Here is a 22,600-nt window from a genome sequence, read left to right on the forward strand (position 1 = left end):
AAGATGGAGATGATGAGTGTGCAGGATGAAGCTTGAGGCTGTGCCTCTGGAGCCCACCCCTGGCTGACTGCAGGCCTCAACGTGCGCGCACGTAACCCAGGCAGGGCGAGCTGCAGGGCCAGCAGCTGGGTTCCTGGCCTTTGTTTTTAGTGGCCAGCCCAGCCCAAACCAGGCCAGAAGAGCCTCATCAGCCATCCCAGAGGCAGCAGGGAGGTGACACCTGCTTGAGCTGGCGTGGTGAGGCCGTGGTACCCACCAGCAGCAGCCCAGCTAGAAGCCTCTGCAGCCAAGTGATGGGTCGACACCCAGACCCTACGCTGGGACAGAGGACAAGGGCCAGGATCAAGTTCCTTTGGAGCTGTGAGCGTAGGAGGTGCCGTCTCTTCTCTATCACACCACACTATGAGACAGGATGCTGGAGGTCCCCCTCTGTTTTCTCTTTCTCAGATGAAGCCAGCAAACCTAGTGAGAAGCTTCCATCTCCAAGTCCCCACAATTTGGGGGAGGATGTTGGGATGGAAAAAAAACCCAACAAAAAAAACCCAACCACCTGAATTGCACCCACCCCACGCATGACTGGAACCATATGAAAAGCAGTTCCTTAATGGTATTGGTCAGTTAAGGACAAAAGCCCATCCCAAACTCATTTCTAGGTTTAACAAGCAAACAAAAAGCCTTCAAGGGCCATCTATTGAATTGGCAATTGGCAAGAAAATGATGTTGTGGTGTTGAACCAGCCACTTCTCTTGCACGTAACCCTAAGTATTAACCACTCTGTTAGAGCTCAGAAGCCAAAGCAGCTACCCCTCTCCCAGAAGCCAGCTTACTATCAGAAATACAAATACTGCTTATTTGATGTTTCAAAAGACTGGGGGAAACACTCATAAGTACGGTTCATTCATCTTTTCTAAGAATTGCTGCTGAGCCAACTGAAACACTTGTGCGTAGACAGCTTTAAAAAAAAAAAAAGAAAAAAAGAAATAAAATCAAATGTGGCTAGTCGTTACTTGTTCACATTGCTGATGAACTGACTACCAGCATCTGGCAGCCATAAAGCCCTAGTTTATTTTTTTATATTTTTGAGGTACTGGGGTTTTTTTTCTCTCTGAAGCAGCTCTCTAGCGAATCACCTAAAGCCTATCCCTTGGAACAACACTTACACCCCTATTTACATGTCTCTGAACTGTGCGTTCAGACCAGCCTTGCTGTAACCAGTCCCTACATCCTTTGGAATCACTCCCGGTCTCCTTTCTGACAGGAAAAAAAAAAAAAAAAAAAATGGTCTCCCTCCAGAGGTTGGCTCAGTGTCAGGGCTAAGGTGCACTGGTGAGGACGTGGGGCATGAGGAGGGGAGAACAAAACTAGCTTTGATGGGTCGGAGCCTCTTTCAGTGGAACCAGAAAAAGGGGTTGACACCAAAAGAGATTCTTTTTTAAAAAATACCACTGAAAGGATGTGCAATCCACTGCATAGAATTGTGAGGGAAAGAGCTTTGAAATGTTCTGCCCTTCTCCAGGAAAGGGGAGGAGAAGAAACACAGCCGTACACGCAGTCTCCTCGGGCAGGTGCTCACTTGGCATTTCACGGCCGTATGAATCTAGTCACTGCCTTCACACTGAAGCCTCACGTTTCTTCCCCCTCCCCTCCCCCCCCAAACCTTTTTGCCCAAAGTTTGTTCTTTTCAGATTCACAGGGACCTCAAATGCCTGGAGGGGGGAAGCAACTCCGATAAGAGTCCCACAAACCTGCTGCCCCTCAGGACACTTCAATGATCTCCATGCTGCCCGAAAAGCTCGACTGACTGCCTACTTTCCCCAGTTCTTCTCTGGACCTGTTGTCGGCCATGATGCTCTCCCCGAACTCCATCTGGCAGCTCCTGCGCTTGAACTGCTTTTCGAAAGAGCTCTCCTCGTGCCAGCTCCTCCTGGAGTCCCCTCGGTCCCCCTGCTTCGGCCTCCTGCGCACGGCAGAGGCCTGGTCGCAGCCCGTGGGCAGCTGGCTGCAGCTGTAGGCAGAGTAGGCCGCGCTGTTCCCGTAGATGGCGGAGGCAGAGTAGAAATGGGAGGACTCCGCCGCAAAATACCAGCTGTTGGTAAGGGACGTCGATGTCTGAGGAGCCAAGATGTCCGAGTGCCAGCCTTTGAGGCCCAGCCCGGCGGCAGACTTTGCCAAATGCTGCTGGCTGGTGGAGAGGCCAAACAAGAAGTTCGTTCGGTAGTTGTCTTCCACGCTGCCACTGCGGTGCAGGGGGTAGAGGAGCGACCGCTGAGCGGTGGCCCCGCTGCTGGCCCTCCCCAGGTGTTGCCGTTTGCTCTGGCTGTCCAGCTGCCAGGTGGTCTGGGGTTCCTTGGGAGGGTTGGCTTCTTCTTTATCAGGGCTGGTTTCTGGGGTCTGCTCCGAGACCTCCTGCACAGGGGAGAACTGACACAACTTGCCGCTGCCCTCTAAAGCCGCCGTGTGTTTGTAGTACTCCAGGGTGTCCTCAGAGGAGGCGAAGCCCTGAACCGACGCGGTCACGCAGTTGCTACCGGCTGAGTAGGACACAGATTTGATATCCAAAGAAAAGGAGCGCTTCAGGCGGTTGCTGTCCTCCACCTTGTCCAGGGAGACGTGCAGTCCGTTTATGCCCTGTACCAGCGGGCCATCTTCCAGAGGGGACAAGTGGGCACCGCCGCAGTCCGTGGCCTTCTGCTCCACCATCTCGGAGGTGGCGGTGATGCAGAGCTGGTTGGCAGAGAGGCTGCTCTGCCCACCTTCTGGGAGCAGCACGTGCTCGCTGCTTTTTTCCAAATGCAGAAGTTTCAGCTTACTGATATGCCCGGGCTGACTGCTCTGGTTCTTGATCTTTTTCTCAAAGTCCAAAAGCTGGCCCAGAAAGTTGAAGTTGGGAGAAATGGTCGGCCTTTTTTCTTTGACAAATCTGGAAAGAGGGGACAAACAAAACAAGAATTACTTTAACGCCCTGCTGCTCAGACCTGAGGTAACCCTACAGCGATTGTTGTGAACGTTAACAGCCTAATTTTAACTCGTCAGGATGCTGGGACTAAGGTTTAGTCAAGCACAGGAAATGCGGATGGAAAAAGAAAAAAAGGCAGCTTTCAAACAAGATAATTCTGGATGCTGTCGGTTCTCACTGTGGCTCACTTAAAGGCGGCTATGAAAGGGAAGACAAAGCATTCTTTTTGCCTCTTTATGATGTCCACAACAAGGTCTGAGGGAATTGTTTCCCTTCTTTTATTTTACCAGTGGGATCTCTACTCTTGAGGTTTCTGACCGAGGTTTAAGAGCTCCTCAAGTTCTGCAGGAAGAGCATCAGAGCTCCAGCCAGGAGACCTTAACCCCACCGGCGCTGCAGAAAGCAGACGTCTTCCCACCCTTCAAAGGGGTGAAACCCCCCGTTCCTTGCACCTCTCTCAGGCTGCTGTTACTGCAGTGAGTGCTTCCTGCCCTGGCGTGTCTTTGCCAGGCAAGGCAAAGAGCTCTGGTACACACCGACCTCACACAGCCTACACCAGTGACTTCTACCATACGCTGGTATTGACCACTGGTAATGACGATCAGAAAGAATACTGCAAAGGAGCAAATGCAGCATTAAACCAAAAATGCCCTCTCCAGTTCTGCGGGTGTCCAGCAGGGAAGGGCAGCAGTATTATCCAACCACTGGAAGAGTTAACCTATTCTGGAGTCCTGTAGGAAGCAGCCTGACGCGCGCACGCGTGCCAGTCTAAGCATGCACTTACACTTCAGTGGAATATGGACAAGGTGAAGGGCCTGGAAGACAGATCATATGAGGAACGGCTGAAGGAGCTGGGACTGTTTAGTCTGAGGAAGAGGAGGCTGAGGGGAGACCTCATCACTCTCTACAACTACTTAAGGACACTGTAGAGAGGTTGGTGCTGGTCTCTTCTCACAGGTAATTAACAATATAACGAGAGGGAACGGCTTCAAGCTCCAACAGGGGAGGTTTAGACTGAACATTAGGAAGGAATTTTTCACAGAGAGAGTGGTCGGGCATTGGAACAGGCTGCCCAGGGAGGGGGTGGAGTCACCATCCCTGGATGCGTTTAAGGGACGTTTAGATGGGGCACTGAGGGATATGGTGTAGGGGAGGACTTTGTAGAGTAGGGGAGATGGTTGGACTCGATGATCCCAAGGGTCTCTTCCAACCTGAATGATTCTATGATTCTGTGAGCTGGGACTGTTTAGTTTGAGGAAGAGGAGGCTGAGGGGAGACCTCATCACTCTCTACAGCTACTTGAAAGGACACTGTAGAGAGGTTGGTGCTGGTCTCTTCTCACAGATAATTAGCAATAGAACAAGAGGGAATGGCTTCAAGCTCCAACAGGGGAGGTTTAGACTGAACATTAGGGAACAATTCTTCACAGAGAGAGTGGTCAGACACTAGAACAGGCTGCCCAGGGAGGGGGTGGAGTCCCCATCCCTGGACGTGTTTATAAGAGTCATTTAGATGTGGTGTTGGGGGATATGGTATATGGGAGAACTTTGTAGAGTTGATGGTTGGACTTGATGATCCCAAAGGTCTTTTCCAACCTGAACGATTCTATGATTCTAAGGTGCAATGCATACTTCAAATGTTTTCCTCGAGACTCTAAATGTATGAAAGAATATTAGAAGTCGTGTCATACCCTTCAAAGTTAAATACAAAAGCAATACTTCCTACCTGTCTGATTTGCAATATAGCTAAATAAGTACTCTTTGCTTTTTAAAGGCTGTAAAACAGAAAGCTGCCCAAATCCTTCCTCCTCTTTTTTCTTTTTTTTTTTTTTTTAAGCATTCCTGGAACTATGAAGGTACCAGATGACAAGGGAATTAACAAGGGAAGAACCCTTGAAGAGCTAAATCTAGTACAAACACACACATATCACTGGGAAAATTAAATATTATTAGGAGGATCCCAAAGGTCTTTTCCAACCTGAACGATTCTATGATTCTAAGGTGCAATGCATACTTCAAATGTTTTCCTCAACTGAGACTCTAAATGTATGAAAGAATATTAGAAGTCGTGTCATACCCTTCAAAGTTAAATACAAAAGCAATACTTCCTACCTGTCTGATTTGCAATATAGCTAAATAAGTACTCTTTGCTTTTTACAGGCTGTAAAACAGAAAGCTGCCCAAATCCTTCCTCCTCTTTTTTCTTTTTTTTTTTTTTTTAAGCATTCCTGGAACTATGAAGGTACCAGATGACAAGGGAATTAACAAGGGAAGAAACCTTGAAGAGCTAAATCTAGTACAAACACACACATATCACTGGGAAAATTAAATATTATTAAAAGCAAGAAAGTCTCTCTGGGAATATGTACAGAAGGAGTCATTAAAAACAGTGTGAAAAAAATTCCAAGGTGTACTTGTGTATATATGTATATACTAGCACAAGTGCAAGCAAGCACATGAAAAATACCAAACAAAACTTACTACTTTTTTTTTTTTTTTTTTTTTTTTTTTTTTTTTTTTAAGTTGCCAAACACCAAACAATAGTAGGGATGGTTGAGCTGATGCGGTGACCAGGTAGGTCAGATTTCTCAAAGTGATAGTGGAAACTTCCACCGTGAAGTGCCACGACTGGCACGTGGAGAAAACGAACAAGGCTCCTCAGAAGAGGTTCTCCAGCTGGATCTCCTAGCGTTGGATTTGGGGAGCTTTTATTCCTGCACAAGTGATTTGCTCGTAAGAATTCATATAACCTTCATTCGTTCTTTTCCAGTCAAAGTTCGTTGTACTTGCTACTGGGTTTACTTTTTAAAGCAAGATCATTTCAGTCAACACTGCCATTTCTAGTGGGCTCTCTAAAATTCTGTTCCTTCCACTTTCTCCTTGTCCCACGCCCCAGATTTAATCCTAAATTTAAAACTAGCTTTTTAAAAAATGAAAAAGGTTACAAGCAAGTCTGCTGGACCCCCCTGACAAGTTTTAAGGCCTTGCAAACATTTTCATTTCAAAATGCATATTCTTTTTTCCAGTTGGAAAACTTGCGTAAGATTTCATTTTGATGTTTGTTATACAAAAGAAAAGATTAAAAACTTTTATTTCCTCAGATCTTTTGCTTCAAGTAACAGCGTCACCCTTTTGTAATAGTGTCAGAAAAGCATTTTATCCAATGACTTTAACTCAGAGGAAAGTATTTGCCAACAAGAGATCCCAACCCAGTGAGTGAAACGTGTTGCAGGCTGTTCTCACTAAGCCATATCAAAGGAAATACGGCAAAATATAATCTAAATTTCACAGTAGTGGTTCAGTATTAACAGTGCAAGGAAAAAAAGGCCTAGGTTGATTAATCCTTCACACTCAATTGACACTTCTGGTTAAGAAACAAACTAGAATTTAATGCAGAGGTTCGGCAGAGGAATTTAGAACTTTTAAATTTAGCACTTTAAAAGTTCTCTGAAGCCTGTGCCTTTTAGAAGCATTCAATATTCTGCAGCTCCAACCCCCAGCCCACTACAGCCCGAGAGCAGAGAGGTGGGGTTTTTTTAGTGACTCAAGCTCATGCCTTGCACAGTGTCCATCCACGTGCACTAATTCATCCACACTATCTATACCTATAACTTCCACCTACACCTCTCAACCAGACCTATTTTACCCTACGCGTTGAAATTAATTACTGCACAACACCAAACTGTCAGCAGGCTCTGGTAAGAAACCCTGGAACATATCTAAAGGCACTGGGAGATGGTTGTGGCTCAGGCACCTCTTACATGCACCTTTTCCACTGCAGACATTAATTATGTTCACCAGCCTAAAAGAAAATGCCCCTCGGAAAATCAGGCTCCACAAGGGAATATCTGATGCTCATCTTTCTGTCCTCATCTGTGTTTTAGAGACAGTAGTAGCCAACACGCTGGTGATGTGGAAGATGCTTCCTCACCCACCTGCTCCAACGCAAGGGTTCAAATTGCTTCTGCACCACGGATGTTATAGTGATGCATCAGCTCTGCCAACTTGCATATAAAGCCCATCAAAAAGAAAAGCATCATTTTCTGTATGAAACAACGGAGCAGGTCGTTAAATGAAATAGATAAATCGTGGTAAAGGGCAACCATGCCACCTGGGATCCGGTGAAGCCTTCACAATCCAAGTATAGAAACATGGGATGTAAAAGGTTAAAAAGGAGGGGCGGGGTGGGAGCGTGGTCCCACAAAAATTCCCTGACACTTCAAAATACTTTCCGGTTGAGTTTAATAGCAACAAAGAAGCCTTCTTAATTCCTAGATATTTCACCTGCAGGCAGTTCTTGGAGAGCATGACCAAATACCAAACTGAAGTCAACAGCTCCAGCCTAGCATTTGTCATAAGCGTGACTATAAATATCCTCAGTTCTCTTTCTTTAACCCTATCCATTCCATTCTCTCTCTGACTTAAATGGAATTTAAACCGCTTATTAAACGTGTGTGTATGTACATACATACACAGACGCAGCTATACCACACAGGTGACAATATCTTGTATTTGCCTCCTTGAAGTGAAGGCCTTTTGCAGGTGGGGAATTAACAAAAGGTGTGAGATGTCTACACACCTAATTTGTTTATGGAGGAAGCCGACATTTAAAACAGAAGTGTGCAGAGACCAGTGAAGCACCAGATAAAATAACACGTCTGCTTCTACCCTTGGTCATACAACCTTTCATTCTTCACCTTAAAAACAAACCCAACAGGCACGGGAATTGATATGAAAGGAAATGTTCTCCTTACCTGTAAGCTTCATCTAAGGACATATCCATTCTCTTCATGATATAGGCAATAGCGATTGTGGCAGAGCGAGAGATTCCAGCTAAACAGTGCACTAACACACGGCCATTTGATGCTTTTGCCTTTTCTGCGTTGCAAAGAAATTGGCAAGTGTCACACACGACGAAAAGTTTGCAAAGGAAGCAAATGTTATTTAAAATCGTTCAAAACTTCCAAATGGACTGCTAATCGCAAATCTCATGGAAGCTTTAAACAAAAATCGCTTATTTTCTCCAGCACTGGATAGCATTGAGTGTAGGAAAAGCGTGCGACCACCCACAGGAAACACACTGCAGTTACAGCATGCTGCATTTTAACGTGCACATAAACAAACCTATTTAGATGTCTGGGAAAGGTGATTGTTTCTAATTTTATACGCAAGTAAAAAGCAAGCATTCATGATGGAACAATCTGGCCAATTCAGATTTGGCTAGCTCACTTCCCAAAGCTAAAGACAGGATCTGTACATCAAATTTTATAATTTGCTCTCTGCGGGCATAGATCAGGCATCTGCCAGGTCACCAGAAAGCAGAGCTGTGCTCTTTAAAAGTGTCTTTGTTCCTCAAGTGCTGGAACAGGCAGTGGCAGAATCTCCTTACGTTATTTCGCTCCTGTGCTTACACAGCGATGGTGATCAAGTAGGTTGATCCTCAGGGTATTTTCATACCACCCAGAAAGCATTCGGGTCTTCTCCAGCCAAAACAGCAAGGCAGACACACAAAAGGAATCCAGAAACTGTTTTAGAGTGAGTAAATTTTCTTCTCACCTATAAAATCGACTGATTTATCCAACCAAGGCAAAATTTTCTCACAAAAGCTGTCGTTCACAGGCACTCTCAGGAAATGGGATTCCGGAATAAAATCAGGCTTTGGACAAGTATTGCTGGCGTTTAGTACGTAGCCAATATCGTTCTGCTGCATCAGCTCCTAGGAAAGAGAGAAAGATTAAGCCTAGAGAACTCAAACGGTACCTTTGGCACATTACAAAGAAACTATGAACCCAAAGCACATCATAAAGCTAAAACCCAAACTGGAATTCACGTTGGAATTGCTTCAGCTGTATTAAGAGCATTCTTTTTTGGGAAAAAAAAAAAAAAAAAAAAAAGTAAAGATACGACCTCTGCTTTTAATTCTTCAAACAACTTCTAATGAGACATCCAGCATGTCCATATAACATATAGACTGCAAAGCCCATATGAAAAAAGTTAACAAAGAACAGAAGTAATGGTAGAATTCCTTCTGCTGCTATGAAGCGTGGCTTCCAAGAGAATAAAGTTTTTTGCTTCTTCGGTTTAAATTCTCACCATGCAAGCTGACAAGACAACCAAACCCTTCCCACCCGTAGTTTGCTGGCCTGAATACATGTTTTCAGCATCACGTATCTAAGATTGAGGTTTGTCACCATCACGGGTATTGGTGACAAATATGAGATGAAACCAATGCCTCCTGCGGTCACCTGTTAAAATATCTGGGAATGCCTTGCTTTTAAGGCAGTGGTGCAAAGCTCACTCCAAATCTTGAGGGAAAGAGCTGAAGACTTTGAATCAGACCGTGTTCACACAGCACTAACTGCAGTTTTATAGGAGTTCCTCTTTGTGATTTAGTTGCTCACATTTCAGTTTTCAATCTTTAGTCTTCTTGCATCTCAGAGATTATCACAGCAACAAGGAAAGAGGCTTAAAGTGTAAGGATCAACTGGGCTTTTTAAATAAATAAATGTTCATGATTGCAAATTTAAAAAAAAAAAAAAGACACCTCTTTTCTGCACTTTGTCTCCTTCACGTAAGCATTTTGCCACAGAAAAGCAATTAAGCAGGTTGGAGTAACACTGATCAAACAACTTTTCTGGTTCAGATATGATTTGGCAGTAAGTGACACGCTATGCTTGCAGAGTAACACTGAATACAAACACTGGGGAGCTTTGGGCCAGATTTCTATGGAAACTAATGTCTGAAACATAAAAAGAGCCAAAAAACCTCCCCATTTTAATCCTTTTGCTTTTATAGCAATTATGTAAAAAATGAAAAATTAGTCAATCCATGGAAGCAGTAGCAAGACTGAATTCTTATACTGCAGATTTCAACTGGAGGTCTACCAGTATGAAAATGCAGTCATGAAGTCAAATGGTCACTTCTTCCACATATGTGTTATTTTTGCAAGTGTAAAGATGTTCTGGTGAAAAGAAATCACAGAATCACAGAATCTTCTAGGTTGCAAGGGACCTTAAAGATCATCTTGTCCAACCGTCAACCTCACTGACAAAAATAGACACCCACACAACAAACAAGGAGCATCATCACTAAACCAGACCTCCCAGCACCACATCAACCCGTCTTTTGAACCCCTCCAGGGATGGGGCCTCAACCCCCTCCCTGGGCAGCCCATTCCAATGCCTGAGAACCCTTTCCGTGAAAAAATTTTTCCTAATATCCAGCCTGAGCCTCCCCTGGTGCAACTTGAGGCCATTTCCTCTCGTCCTGTCGCCTGTGACTTGGGAGAAGAGACCGACCCCCATCTCTCTACACCCTCCTTTCAGGGAGTTGTAGAGAGCAATAAGGTCTCCCCTCAGCCTCCTCTTCTCCAGGCTGAACACCCCCAGCTCCCTCAGCCTCTCCTCATAAGACTTGTGCTCCAGACCCCTCACCAGCTTCGTTGCCCTCAATGTCTTTGGGGACATGGCTGTTCAGCTGAAGAACCAGAACTCTCACCTTGCTAGATCAGAGCAGCTTAAATAATGCCTGATATTTAGCATGCGGGTAACACTGCACGTGTGCTACGCTGTGTATGCAGAAAGGATGAATACTCACAAACAAAGGTATATAAGTGCACAAATTACGCGTTCAGCAAGAACAAAGGACTGCAGAGAAGGGAATCTACCTCAGTCATTTACAGAGGGAAGCGTATCCAAATGCCATGGAATGCATTTTAAACAGGGAATTTACATGAATTTCTGATAGCAAGATGGATTTTATTGTCTCGAGCAAAATGAGCAGCTCCTCCAAAATTTCATCCCAAGTCCCTCATGTCAGGACATTTGGAGGTACCTGAAGGTGTGGGCATCTTAAACTAATGAACATACGTTATATCATAAACGTACCAACAGGAGATGACCAGTTGCTTGCAAATGAAATAATCAGAAATATAATTTGCAGCAATGGTCAAAAAGGGAGGGGCGCTGACTGCGCCAAAACAAGCTCTCAGCTTTACTGCTCCTGACCCTGCTAGGTTCCAGGGTCACCCTCCCAGTAAAGCTCAGCTTCTCATCCATGAGAACAAATCCCAGTATGTCACTGGTTTCCCCCCTTCACATCTCCCCAACTCAACCAGCAAGCTCCTTTCAGCCCTGTGTGCCTTTCATAGCCGACTCCATCGCGCCTTCCTTCACTATATATATATATATATATATATATATATATATATATATAGCTTCCACCGATAGACCTGAAAGTTTAAAAGCAGGAGCGCTGTAAGGAAGCAGGGGAATATTTGGAATTATCGAGACAGGGAAAGTATTGGGAATGGGGTTCTTGGCACAGGGGACTAGCTACTAGTAGAGCTGTGGTACCTCCCGTGCGTGAGGGAGACCCCTGATCCCCAGCATCTCTGCCTCGCTGTCCTGGGCTACACAGCTTTCCCCTTATAGAATCCCAAGCTCTTCAGCATCAACTTCTGGAGAATAAGTATCTGCTTTAGGTCACTACGTTGAAATACTGCCCCCAAACCAGCTCCTCACCTACTGTTGTCACTGCTCCAAGGTGAGCGAGGAACAACTGGAATAGCAGGTACAGAAGAACGCGCGGGGCCACGAACAATAGAATATATAGGATATATAGAATATATATAGAATATATAGAATATATAAAGGAAGGAGGCAACGAAGGGATCGCTAACAAATGGACCGCGATGCCGCATTCTTGTTCAAAATATAGCTAAGGGATGCTGGGAGAATGATGATTACTTTAGAGGAAGAATAGAAAACCTTACTATTTCTTTTACAGCGTAAGCGCTGGTGGGCTGCACGGTCCAACCATCACGATTCCACAGTTATGCAAGGTTTTTGATGTGGAATTGATTATTCAAACGGGAACGAGAAGGCTGCAGACGCCAAGTCTGAACTCTCCGAGCCAAAAAACCACCCAAAAATGTGTTAGTGCTTGTCGCTGAGACTAAGGCTAAAGAAAGAAGTTATGCTTCCTTCTGTTCTAAAGTATCAATCATTCCCTGTGCAACACGCTCCAATATAATAACCATAACAGTGCCTCCATTGTAAGGCACCCAAGAGGAAGAAGTGAATTACGATGGGAGGAAGATCCAGAAATCCTAATACTAACAACTTTGTGAAGAGAAGGTAAATGCTCTTTTGTCAGCTTATTTACATTTTATGACTTGTTTAAACTGAAAATTAATGGCACCCTAAAATGTTATTTTGTTCCAGGAAATAAAATCCAGGTCTGGAAGAAAAGAAGGAGAATAGTTAGGTAAGTAGCAAAGCAGAAAGTTTTACAGTTTAAATGCTGGTACACAACACAAGATGTAAGCAGGAGGCTTCTTCGGGCCCATAACCACAACACAGATATTTTTTTTTTCTGTTATACTAACTTCCAGAAAGGACACTGTCACTGTAAGAATTTAGGTTAAGAGTTAGTTTGTTTTTCTTCCACAAAGGGCAACAAAGATCTGTAAAAGTAAGCTCCCTCTTGCAATGCCACACTGAGGTAACCACTTCTATATTACACCGAGACCCAAAAACTGAAAATGAACTTTTGAACTTTTCTGTTAGAACTTTTTAGTACTTCAACACTGCAAAATAACCACTATGAACTTTTTCAGAATTAAGCATTTGGAAATCTGTAAAGCAAAAATACAAAGAATCTCCTAAGACTTTTCTGAAGTAATCATTAATTTTGCTTAAGGACACAAACCAAGCATTTGTGTTTGAATATCTTTCATAAATAAAGTGTTAAAAGCAGAGGTATTAATGGCAAATAGTGTTTGTATTCTTAAAAGGTCATTGTCCTGCAACAAGACAAGCATTTCCCTACCCATGCACTCAGAGATAAGCTTATAAAGATCCTGAAAAGATAAGCATGCTGAAAATTAAATCATTAAATCATCAGGTTGAAGAGTAATGCAGATTAAGAGTTCATTTTGCAGGTATTTTTGAGACACTTAAATCTTAGAGAAATCAATACATCTGCTCAATGGAAAGAATCCTGGGAACTCAGAGATAGCATTGGCAGGCAAAAATAAAGTCAACATATATAACTACACCTTAATATTTTTGGGAATTTTCCAGAATGTTTTTTTAAAAAGAAGTCTGGACTTGAATGGAAAAAACCAACCCTATTCTAACCTTAAGAGAAGGTTGACTTCTTGTCCTCAGTAGCCAACAAACCAGCAAGGCCATTAAACCAGGTCATGCAAATATAACCACCCAACAGCTCCTGGACTGCCCTAAGAGAGACAGAACTTTGCTACTTATCCCTGGGTTTTGTGTCTCACCCTCTCCTTTTCAATGTTCTTCACTTCCCAGCTTTCTGACCACGTGTTGGTATTTCTGGGCGCTCGTTGTAGCAAGAGACACCCTCTTGCTCTCTCCCAGTACCCCTCTGTAGGATCCAGGCCTCCCCAGAAGCAAAGCAAGCAGCAGAGCTCTGCCAGTCGTGTTTCCAGCACGTTGATCTTTAGCGACCACAGACGTTGAGTGGAATCAAGAAACTGATTAAACTCAGGAAAACTGGGAGTTGCCGATAGCTGGGAAAACATTGACTGGATTCTAAGAGGCAGAAATCGTAATTCATTTGTTCTCACAGCTTCTTTAGGTTAATAAAGGCAGCATTATTAAAGACGGAAGCCGTTTCAGATTTTCCCCAGGCACTCACTCAAACTGAAGAGGTCAGATAAGCTACCAAGACACTAAGGTCTACTTTGGTGCAGCAAACAATTGACGTGCTCCAAATAAAACATTGCCTGCCATTTCTTCAAAGAGGACACAGGTACAATCAACAAGCAGATCTGCTTTGTAAGATGTGGTTTTGTCCTTAAACGAGTAAGAAACCTAAGAGGTACCTCAGTCACCTATGGAAGAACTTCCGAAAGACTGACTGCCAAGGCTAACACCAGGTGATAAGAACTCGCTGAACTTTCCATGGGTTGTATGCTGTCGTTTTGGTGGTTCTCCATTAAAAAAAAAAAGGGAAATACGGCAATCCTTGATCGTAACTTCCCAGGACATGTGAGGAAGTACAAATCTGACCAACTGCTGGGGGTCCTACATTATTTCTAAACTATCTGCAGTGCTTCCTGCAGCGGGACCGCTTCCCACCAGTGTCCACCTGATGGGACACATGCCAAAATAACATCAAGACACCAGATTAGCTGGCAAGAGAGCCACCACCAAGTCTAAACTCTTCCTGTAGATGGCTCTGCCACACTTAGGGCTCACCAGTAGTGTTTTAGCCTTCTCCAGCCCTGTAATGAAATTCCTGACCACTGCTACCACTTGGATTCCTTTCCTGGTGAGGCACACACGCTGTGCCTGTGCCCAACACCTATTCATAGGCACCAATTTACTGCAAGGAAAGGGAACAGCCTCTTTCATCCCTCTGGGATTATTCACCACACTGGAGTTCCAGTCACATCCCAAATGAAGCAGCACATCCCCAGCTCTGGAGCAAAACCAGGAGAACAAGGAGCCCCCTCACTGCCGCTATGAGCTGGGATAGCACTTGCCATTCACACTTTGAAACAAATAGCATAAAAGCATTTTTTTAATATTCTGCCATTTAAAGTAAGGATTTATTTATTTATTTATTTATTTTTAATTACTTAGTTCCTGCTGTCTTTTGTCTGGGGACCACAAATTGCTTTTGTGGTAGGAAAAGTAATAAGCTGCTTTGACATCCATCATAAGCGCATGAAGTTTGACTTGCCACCTGGCAGTAAAGACATGGAAGATTTTAAAACCCAAAGTAAGCACAATGAGTGCTGACTGTCCTCCAAGCAAAAGATTTTTCTCTGTGCTCTCTTAAAGCACAATTACCTTCTATGTGATTGCTTGTGTGTCAAAAGATCCCCTTAAAACAATTTTGAAAAATCAAAACATAGCCTATTAATGGCCAGACTGGGACAGAGTGAAAGTAAAAGAAAGCAGTGAAAATTATGATAATGGTCCGAGTATATGAATTTGATCCAATTACAGGACTATTAGGATAGTTCCTGAGCTTTATATGTGGATAAAAAGCATACACATGAGCCTTGCACATAGTTAAGGCAATATGCTAGGGTGAAGCTCTCCTCCCCTCTCCCCCATCCATGTATTTAATGCCAGCGTATGAAGGCTGTTGGAGATTTAACTAAGAAATAGGACCGACAGATAATACGGGAGGCAAGAGGGCACATGCAGCAGAAGTAATGAAGATTCCCTTGTCAATAGTCTGAAGATGCAGAGGGTAAGCAATATGAGTTGGTCTCCTCATGAGGGCAAACATGTCTGGATATACATATATACATGTAGCTCTTTTAGACATCTGATAGTCCAGCACCCTACAAGTGCTATACTTGATGATTTTCTGGACTATTTTAAGTATACCAAAATATCCTGGGCTACTCTTCAGAAACAGAAATTATTAAATGCACATGTATTTAGAAACAGTAAAAGTTTCTTAGCACAGTGCTACCATAAAACCTCATTTTAACTGACCCTACTGATTGTCCAGGTCTGAACATTTTATTAGGTGTACAAAGATTTGTTTGCAGTAGTCCCTGATTATACAATTCATGGTATTTAAGTGCTATTTTTTTCCAGCCCTTGAAGGAAATACCAAAAACCAAACAATCTTCCTTTGTCCTACTGTAATCATTAATATATTAACGTCCAAGGCTCGCCAAAACAAACCAGTCAGAGCTATACACAGGAAACTACCTCACCTATTGTAATGGTAGATGTGATAGTTTGCTGTTGGTTGATAGGTTACTGAGGAAGGTACCATATCATCTCTGAGATGAAGGAGAGATGAGACCAAGTTTCATAGTACTTGACACATGGATTAACACATAGGTTTCCATGGCTTATGCACACACAGCTATTATCTGTATCTGCTTTAGATGTTTTATAGCTGTAATGATGCGGTATGATAGAAGCACGGATGAAGACATGTGGAAACCTCACCTTGTTGAGGACATCCCGCTGACACCCAAGATAGAGATGAGGCAGGATTCTGGTTGGACCAATGTTGGAGACAGGTAGGCAGGGTTGAGAAATGCAAGTAGGGACGAGTGTGGATTTTCCTTCGCAGAGACCGGGGAAAGAGCTGGAGAACTCAGCAAATCCACCTGTGAGAGGAACAGTATGTATTTAATTCACATGCCGTGTTGTAGGCGTCGGTGCCCATACCAGTTCTTGGAAAGCAGCACTCGTTGCAGGAGATGGGGAGGGTTTGGGGGCAGCAGGAAAGCCTTAACAGAAGAACTGTACATGTGCCTCCTCCACGACTACCACCACTGTGCGGAACCATCCATCAGTAGAGAAGGCCTGGCTTCGTTTTTCCACTCTGCCTGGAAAGTTTATTTCTCTCTCTCTCTCCATTCCTAGGAAGTTTTTGATGCTTCTTCCCATTCTTAATGGTATGTGGAAATGAGACTTAAAAAAAACCAGCCACAACAGCTGCCACACCAAAAGCACACACACCTTTTCCTCTCTGCCCCAGCAAGCTGTTTTCTAAACAACTCCTTCTCCTGTATTAGGTCTATAATTAGACCTCATTAAGAAAAAGTCGTGTTTACTCAATTTGGTAAAAGCATCAATATGTGGTTATTAACATTTACTTTTAAAACCCTACATTGTTATTTTCTACGCTGCTCCATAATTTCATCCAACCCACCGGAAGAGGTTTCATCTTTCAAAACCACACCAAGCCAAGGCTTCTCCATCTCAAGTTGGGGAGGCAGAGAAAGGACTACAGGGGAAGGCTTCACCCAGCCATGGGCTCCCCTAGCAAATCACCACAAGTCTCTACTCCCTTTACAGCCGGTTGGTTCTTCATCTGCACCAGTTATTAGGTCCTATCCATGTTATGGACCCATCCATATTATGGCCCCAAAACATTTTCATCACCATTTCCCACCACTGCATTAGACCACTCAGAAAAACTAGAGCGGAATGACTGATACAAACTTGAATCCACCTAAAATCCCAGTGGCCACCAAAAATGCTCCTAGACTGTGTTTCCGTCAGCATGGCACAGCTGCTATGGAACATGAAGGGAATAAAAGCGAGGCTGAGACTGCTCTAGACACAAATACAACACAGCTCAAGCTTCATTTCTTTTTCTTGCTCCTCTGGCTCCTGGCTGCCCTCCATGGCAAGGGCTGTGTTACAAACCCGTGCTACCAACTGTGGACCAACTGGCCGTACCCACAGTTAGAACACAAAACCGAAGGAACCTCCAGTGACGAACTTAGACTTTGACTAAACCTGTTCTCACAAAAGCTAACTAGTTTTTTCCAAGCCTAGTTAAACCCCAAGCTCAGCTCATTCTCATAGTTCATCTTTGCAAACTAGTTTGAAGAAAAATCCAGTGGCAGTTGCTTAAATCAGTGTCTCCTAGCATTTTCTTGACTGTTTTCACCAGTTAACAGCCAGCCAGTAAGGGTGAAGGGTGCAAACCGTAGCGAAAGTCCCCAGCTATTTCCTCAAGTTAAAGCACAGAGACAAGTGGAATTTTAAGTGAAGGAAGAGTAATTATAACCTGTTCAGAACAAGGCACCTTTTTATCATCAAGGAAGTGAAGTCTTAATGTGCTAAATCTGCCAAATGCTATGCTCGCTATTATTACAGTTTGAAGACTTGAATTAAAATTATTCAGGAATAAGATAATGTACTGTTTTGTCAAGGCTTGCATTACCATCGCCTGAATTATACCTATCCTTTGGATTTTAAAATCTGTGTCTTTAGTAAATGTCGACAAAAACCAGGCCATTTTATCTGATCAACAAAAAAGCCAACAAGCAGTATTCAGAACAAAAGTTTCATGAGCAGCGATTCCTGTTCAGTCTCCCGACTTACCAATAAAAAAAAAAAAAAAAATCACTTGTCTATTTTGTTAGCTAAGCGATTTCAGACATCTATGACAGTGCTCATCATGAGAATAGGAGAGTGAGGTTGGGCTGCAGGGGCTGAGCGGGAGGGATGCTAAACTGAGGCACTGCCCGTCAGACAGCCATGCCCCTAGACTGAAGGGCTTAGGCTAGGGACCCTGTAAAGGTTTGGCTCCAACATTTTCTATTCCTGTTAGCTGGATCTCCTCCTCCTCGCTTTACAACAGCTCTGTTCAGGAACGCAGATGCTGCATGTTCAACGTTGTTATGGTTTGAGAGAACCCATAACAATCTCTTGTCGTTTAGACAATCATTCTATCACCCAATGACCCCTCCCCACCCGGAAAGGGGAATCGGGGAACACAAAGAAACACAAGGGCTGAAATATAAATAGATTTAATAGACTAATAATTAACAATAATACTAAAGAGCCAGTATTAATCCCAATACTGATCTAAGATATCCAAGAATTATCCCCAGCCCATTCTCTCAGCAGAAGCCGTGCACTCCCAGCAGGGACAGCAAATGGCGGACACGGCCAGCGCAATGGCTTCAGGAGGAAGGGAAGGCCTCAGGGCTCCGGCACCGGGGCAAGGAGTTGTCTGGACCCGCTGCCATCAAGGGAGAGAGAGCTCTGCAGCAAACTTTTCTAATTGATATTGAATGTGACCTTCATGGTAGGAAATAATCCTGTTGGCAGCCTGGGTCAAATGCCCAGGCCTTGCTCCTCCTCGTCCCTGCGCCTGGCAAGGCTCAAAAACACTAACTTTGAATCCCACAGAGCCTGGCTGGCTGTAAAGTAAATATTTTCACAAATTCAGACACTAGAGTCTTCTAGAAGTGCAATTTTCCCCAGCATTAGAAGAAAAGTTAGTCCTGTGTCTCTCAGCCCAGGAGAAATGTATCAATTGAATGACAGAAGGAGTTGGCAAAAAAAAGAAATTATCTCACACACTTGCTAAATTTTCGTCTGCGTGGCATAAAGTTTCCCCCTCTGTTATAGGAAGCAATCCTTGAATTCATAAGCATTATACGCCTCTAAGATTAAATTTAATGTAAGATACAGTGCCCAGCAGTTCCTTGAGAGGTTGGGGGAAGAAGGGGAAATCGAATATTGGTCTTTGGTTTCATTTGCTTATTCTTTACTCCTTGTGAAGCCTGTTGGCTGCTTTCTGGAGCCACTCTCTGACACAGCTAGAAAGAGAGAAGTGACTCTTCTTCCTGACAAAGCAGCAGCACAAGCACAAAGAAAAGATTTTACATCTGTGCTTCCTTTGCAAAACACTACACGGGCAGTCTAACAATAACAAAAAAAGAGTTTTCCCAACTACATAGGGACTGGTATCACTTCTGTATGAACAATGCAACAAGAAATTAAGCAAGAAACTAATATGCAAAAAAACCTGAGATTTTTTGGGAGATGGAACCCACGCTCTGTCATCTTAAGTGTAAGGAGCAATTTTTTATTTTATTTTTATTCTAGGGCTCTGTCAAGGCAAGCTTGAAGTGATTCAAGATTAGATGCTTCAGCACTTCCTCTGGGACATCCATCACTTCAAAATCATGTTTCTTCTTTCTACTCGTGCCTTCCTAGTAAGATGTTGCTTCAGCATCTTTACAACATGAATTACAACCACAAAACTCTCAAATTGGGTAAGTCTGACATATTACCTATCTTTACAGAGGCTATCAAATCAATTCGCTTTTCCTTTGAATATATTTTAACCTGGTATTAGTATCAATAGTGAACTTACTTAAAAAACATGAAACAGGTGACTTATTTCAAATATTAATCTATTTTCCCTGCCATCTTCTATTTCAAAATGTTAATGGCTTTTCAACAAATCTGGCTTTGATTTATGGAACTCACAATAGGAAAAAACGTTCTAGATCAGCCTATGTTGAAAAAATGCTTTAAAAAAAATCCCACAAAGAAAAAAAAACCCATACCAACAAAACACATTCTTGTATGTGTCCTGCTAAACTAGCAAATTCTTCTAGAATAACAGCATCCATGCATACGATGACTGAGCTGTTGTGCCATTATGAGCCTAACTTCTGTTCTAAGGAAATGCACTCACGACTATTTTCTTGTATTGACTTACAAAATACATCTATTTATTTTAGATAGATAGATAGATTAAAAAAAAATAACAGCACCTAAAGATGTGCAGAAAAAAAGGCATTTATCTTTTTGAACACAGATTATGGCCCCTATGAGTCCCCAAAGCTGAAGTCTACACACAGTCTACATGAGGAGCCTTTTGGGAGAAAAGTCTTTAAGCACTCAGCCTACCTGTACACTTCTGCTGTAAATGAAGCAGACTGTCCTCAAAAAACAAACTTTAAACATTTAGAAAATTCGTTTAGTGTTCAGGTGGGAATGCAGAATAGAAAACTGTGCCTTAAAAGAAAGATGGGACTGATTTAGTTTCAAATTCCGTAATTTGAGGATGACCTTTGCATCAAAGGAAATTTCATCTTGAAACATCCTTACCTACCTCAGTTGGAACAGGGCTACTGGCAGCACCGTGCAGTTTGTTTTAATAAAAGAAAATACACTTTTCTTCTGGAGCTAGTTTCTAAATAACACCCTTTCTCCCACTACTACTCCAGCTTCTGCAAATAATAAATCAATCAGAACAGCATGTTGAAAATGTGGGGAAAAAAAAAAAATCTACAGGTTATTAGCGGAGCTACTGGGTTGATAAACTTTCACTGAAGTCTTTGACAAATGTAACTTGGCCCTGGAAATAGATGACTGACAAATAACTCCAAAATATTATTTCCTAAATAGGTTATGAACCATGCAGGTTTTCTGTAGTCTTGATGGCGAAGCTGATGGAACAGCTCTTGCAACATTCAACAGGGTGAAACCACTCCTTGTCTATTTGAATGTTATGGACAAAGGAAGGCAGAAAGGAAGTCATTTTTATGTATTGTGCATATATCTATACATTTTTGCTTATGTTTAAAAAGGTCTCCCCTTTTTCTCTACTTTTTCTGATACTGATGAATTAAATGGAAGACTCTTCCATCACCACTCATGCAATAGTTCCATTATATCTGAAAACTTTGATGGTCAGGCAGGATAAGCAGCACAATGCATCTCCTTTTTCAGTTTTAAATAGCTGGTTGCTTCTGTCATAGACTGCACATATGTAAGTCATTGTATCCTTTGGCTGGTAGCAAGTAGCTAACAGTACTCAAAGTCTGTCTCACTTGCGTAATAGCCCCTAATCAAGTTTGAAGGAAAAAAAAAATCTTTGGGGATGATGACTTCCATCATTATGGGAGCAAATTAAAGCAATATGAGACAGAAGTAATTTAAAACCTTATCATCCAATGCATTTTCCAACATGAAAGCAAAAGATATCAAAAGTAGCAGTGGTAAATTGTAATGTTCAGCTGGTCGTCCCTCGTGTTTCTGAGACAAAAATCAATCAATTAAATTCTGCTAAAGTTTTAGATGATCCATCAGAAGACTGCAAAGTTTGGCAACTGCCCCAAGGTAACTCAGCTCTTGCTGAGGTAGCTTGCTAAAGTGAATAGATCAGTGAAATTATTTCAGTTTTAACCGAGTGGCAAGCATCCCCAGGCTGCAGCGTGTTAACGAAGAGCAGCACCGTACTGTGTTCCAGCGCTGACTTGCTCCGTGCACTTCTTGTGGCTACGACACACACACACCAGTTTCTACGAAACCACGTTACGGTGCCAAAAGCTGTCAGTGTTTCTGCAGCCCAAGCCCTCGTGTGTGTGTGTGGCAGAACAACCCCAACACCTTACAGCACAGCCCGTGTTTCTTGCTCAAGAGCTTCCGCATCCACTAGCAGAAGTTTGGCAAGATCCGGTAACCTGCTCAATTACCCCGTTGCCACGGTTCTGCAAAGCGATGACTACAGACCTTCCTTTGATCAAGACACTACCGTTTCCTAACCACAATTGTGATCGTAAAGGTCTGATTGTGAAAGGAATTTTGGTATCAGGAGTTTTGGTTCCCCTCTCAGCGGAAACGAGACAGGGCCAAACCCAAAAAGGATGAAAAAGTTTCAGCAAAATTCCACAGTAAACGTTATTCCTTCTTATAGATTTACTGCATAAATCCTCGTATAAATAAAGCTCCCAACTAACTTTGCCAGCAGCAGGAAGAGGAGAGGGAGAGAAGATGGGAGCAGGTGGCAACAAATGATAGCCAGATAAATGTTACTGATTTGGGAACAGCTATCTTTCATTAAGGGAATGGCATCCATCCAGATCCTTATGACTACTTAGTTTAACCACCATCAGAGACAAATCCTAAATTAATACAGGGGAATAACTACTGAGAAACACAAGCCTTTACATCAGCTCACTTCTGTTATGTTATATGGGAGCAGGCCAGAAGCATTCCCCCGTGCTGCCAGTTGCCATCCTGCCGTTGCAGGGACAGTAAACCACTATGGAGGTTTGCAAGCAGAAGGCCAGTTAAGCCCTAAGGTCTTCATTTGAACGCTTCGTTCAGAGTTGTAACATTTTACTGGTTTTACCCAATGCTCAATAGAACAAGCTGCCCAGGGAGGTGGTTGAGTCACCATCCCTGAATGTGTTTTAGAGCCATTTAGATGTGGCGTTGGGGGATATGGTGTAGGGGAGAACTTTGTAGAGTAGGGTTGATGGTTGGACTCGATGATCCCAAGGGTCTTTTCCAACCTGAATGATTCTATGATTCCAAATTCAGTTAAATGATACCGTAATAGGACATAAAACTGCTGGGGAAGT

General features: G+C 43.1%; 1 protein-coding gene across 2 annotated transcripts in view; it reads right to left on the reverse strand.

The window, feature by feature from the left end:
• Positions 1 to 6: 6 nt before the first annotated feature.
• The window catches only part of DUSP16 (dual specificity phosphatase 16), a 75,324-nt gene continuing 52,730 nt past the window's right edge, over positions 7 to 22,600 (reverse strand). For both annotated transcript variants that reach the window (XM_014959266.1, XM_014959267.1), the window contains exons 5-8: positions 15,915 to 16,078; positions 8,512 to 8,671; positions 7,710 to 7,833; positions 7 to 2,920 (exon numbers count right to left, since the gene is read on the reverse strand). In XM_014959266.1, the coding sequence (XP_014814752.1) occupies positions 1,756 to 2,920; positions 7,710 to 7,833; positions 8,512 to 8,671; positions 15,915 to 16,078 (1,613 nt within the window). In that variant the 3' untranslated portion in view covers positions 7 to 1,755. The remainder of the gene's footprint in view (positions 2,921 to 7,709; positions 7,834 to 8,511; positions 8,672 to 15,914; positions 16,079 to 22,600) is intronic.

This window comes from Calidris pugnax, unplaced genomic scaffold, assembly GCF_001431845.1.
Source record: "Calidris pugnax isolate Ruff unplaced genomic scaffold, ASM143184v1 scaffold298, whole genome shotgun sequence".
In the NCBI taxonomy this organism is placed as follows: Eukaryota; Metazoa; Chordata; class Aves; order Charadriiformes; family Scolopacidae; genus Calidris; species Calidris pugnax.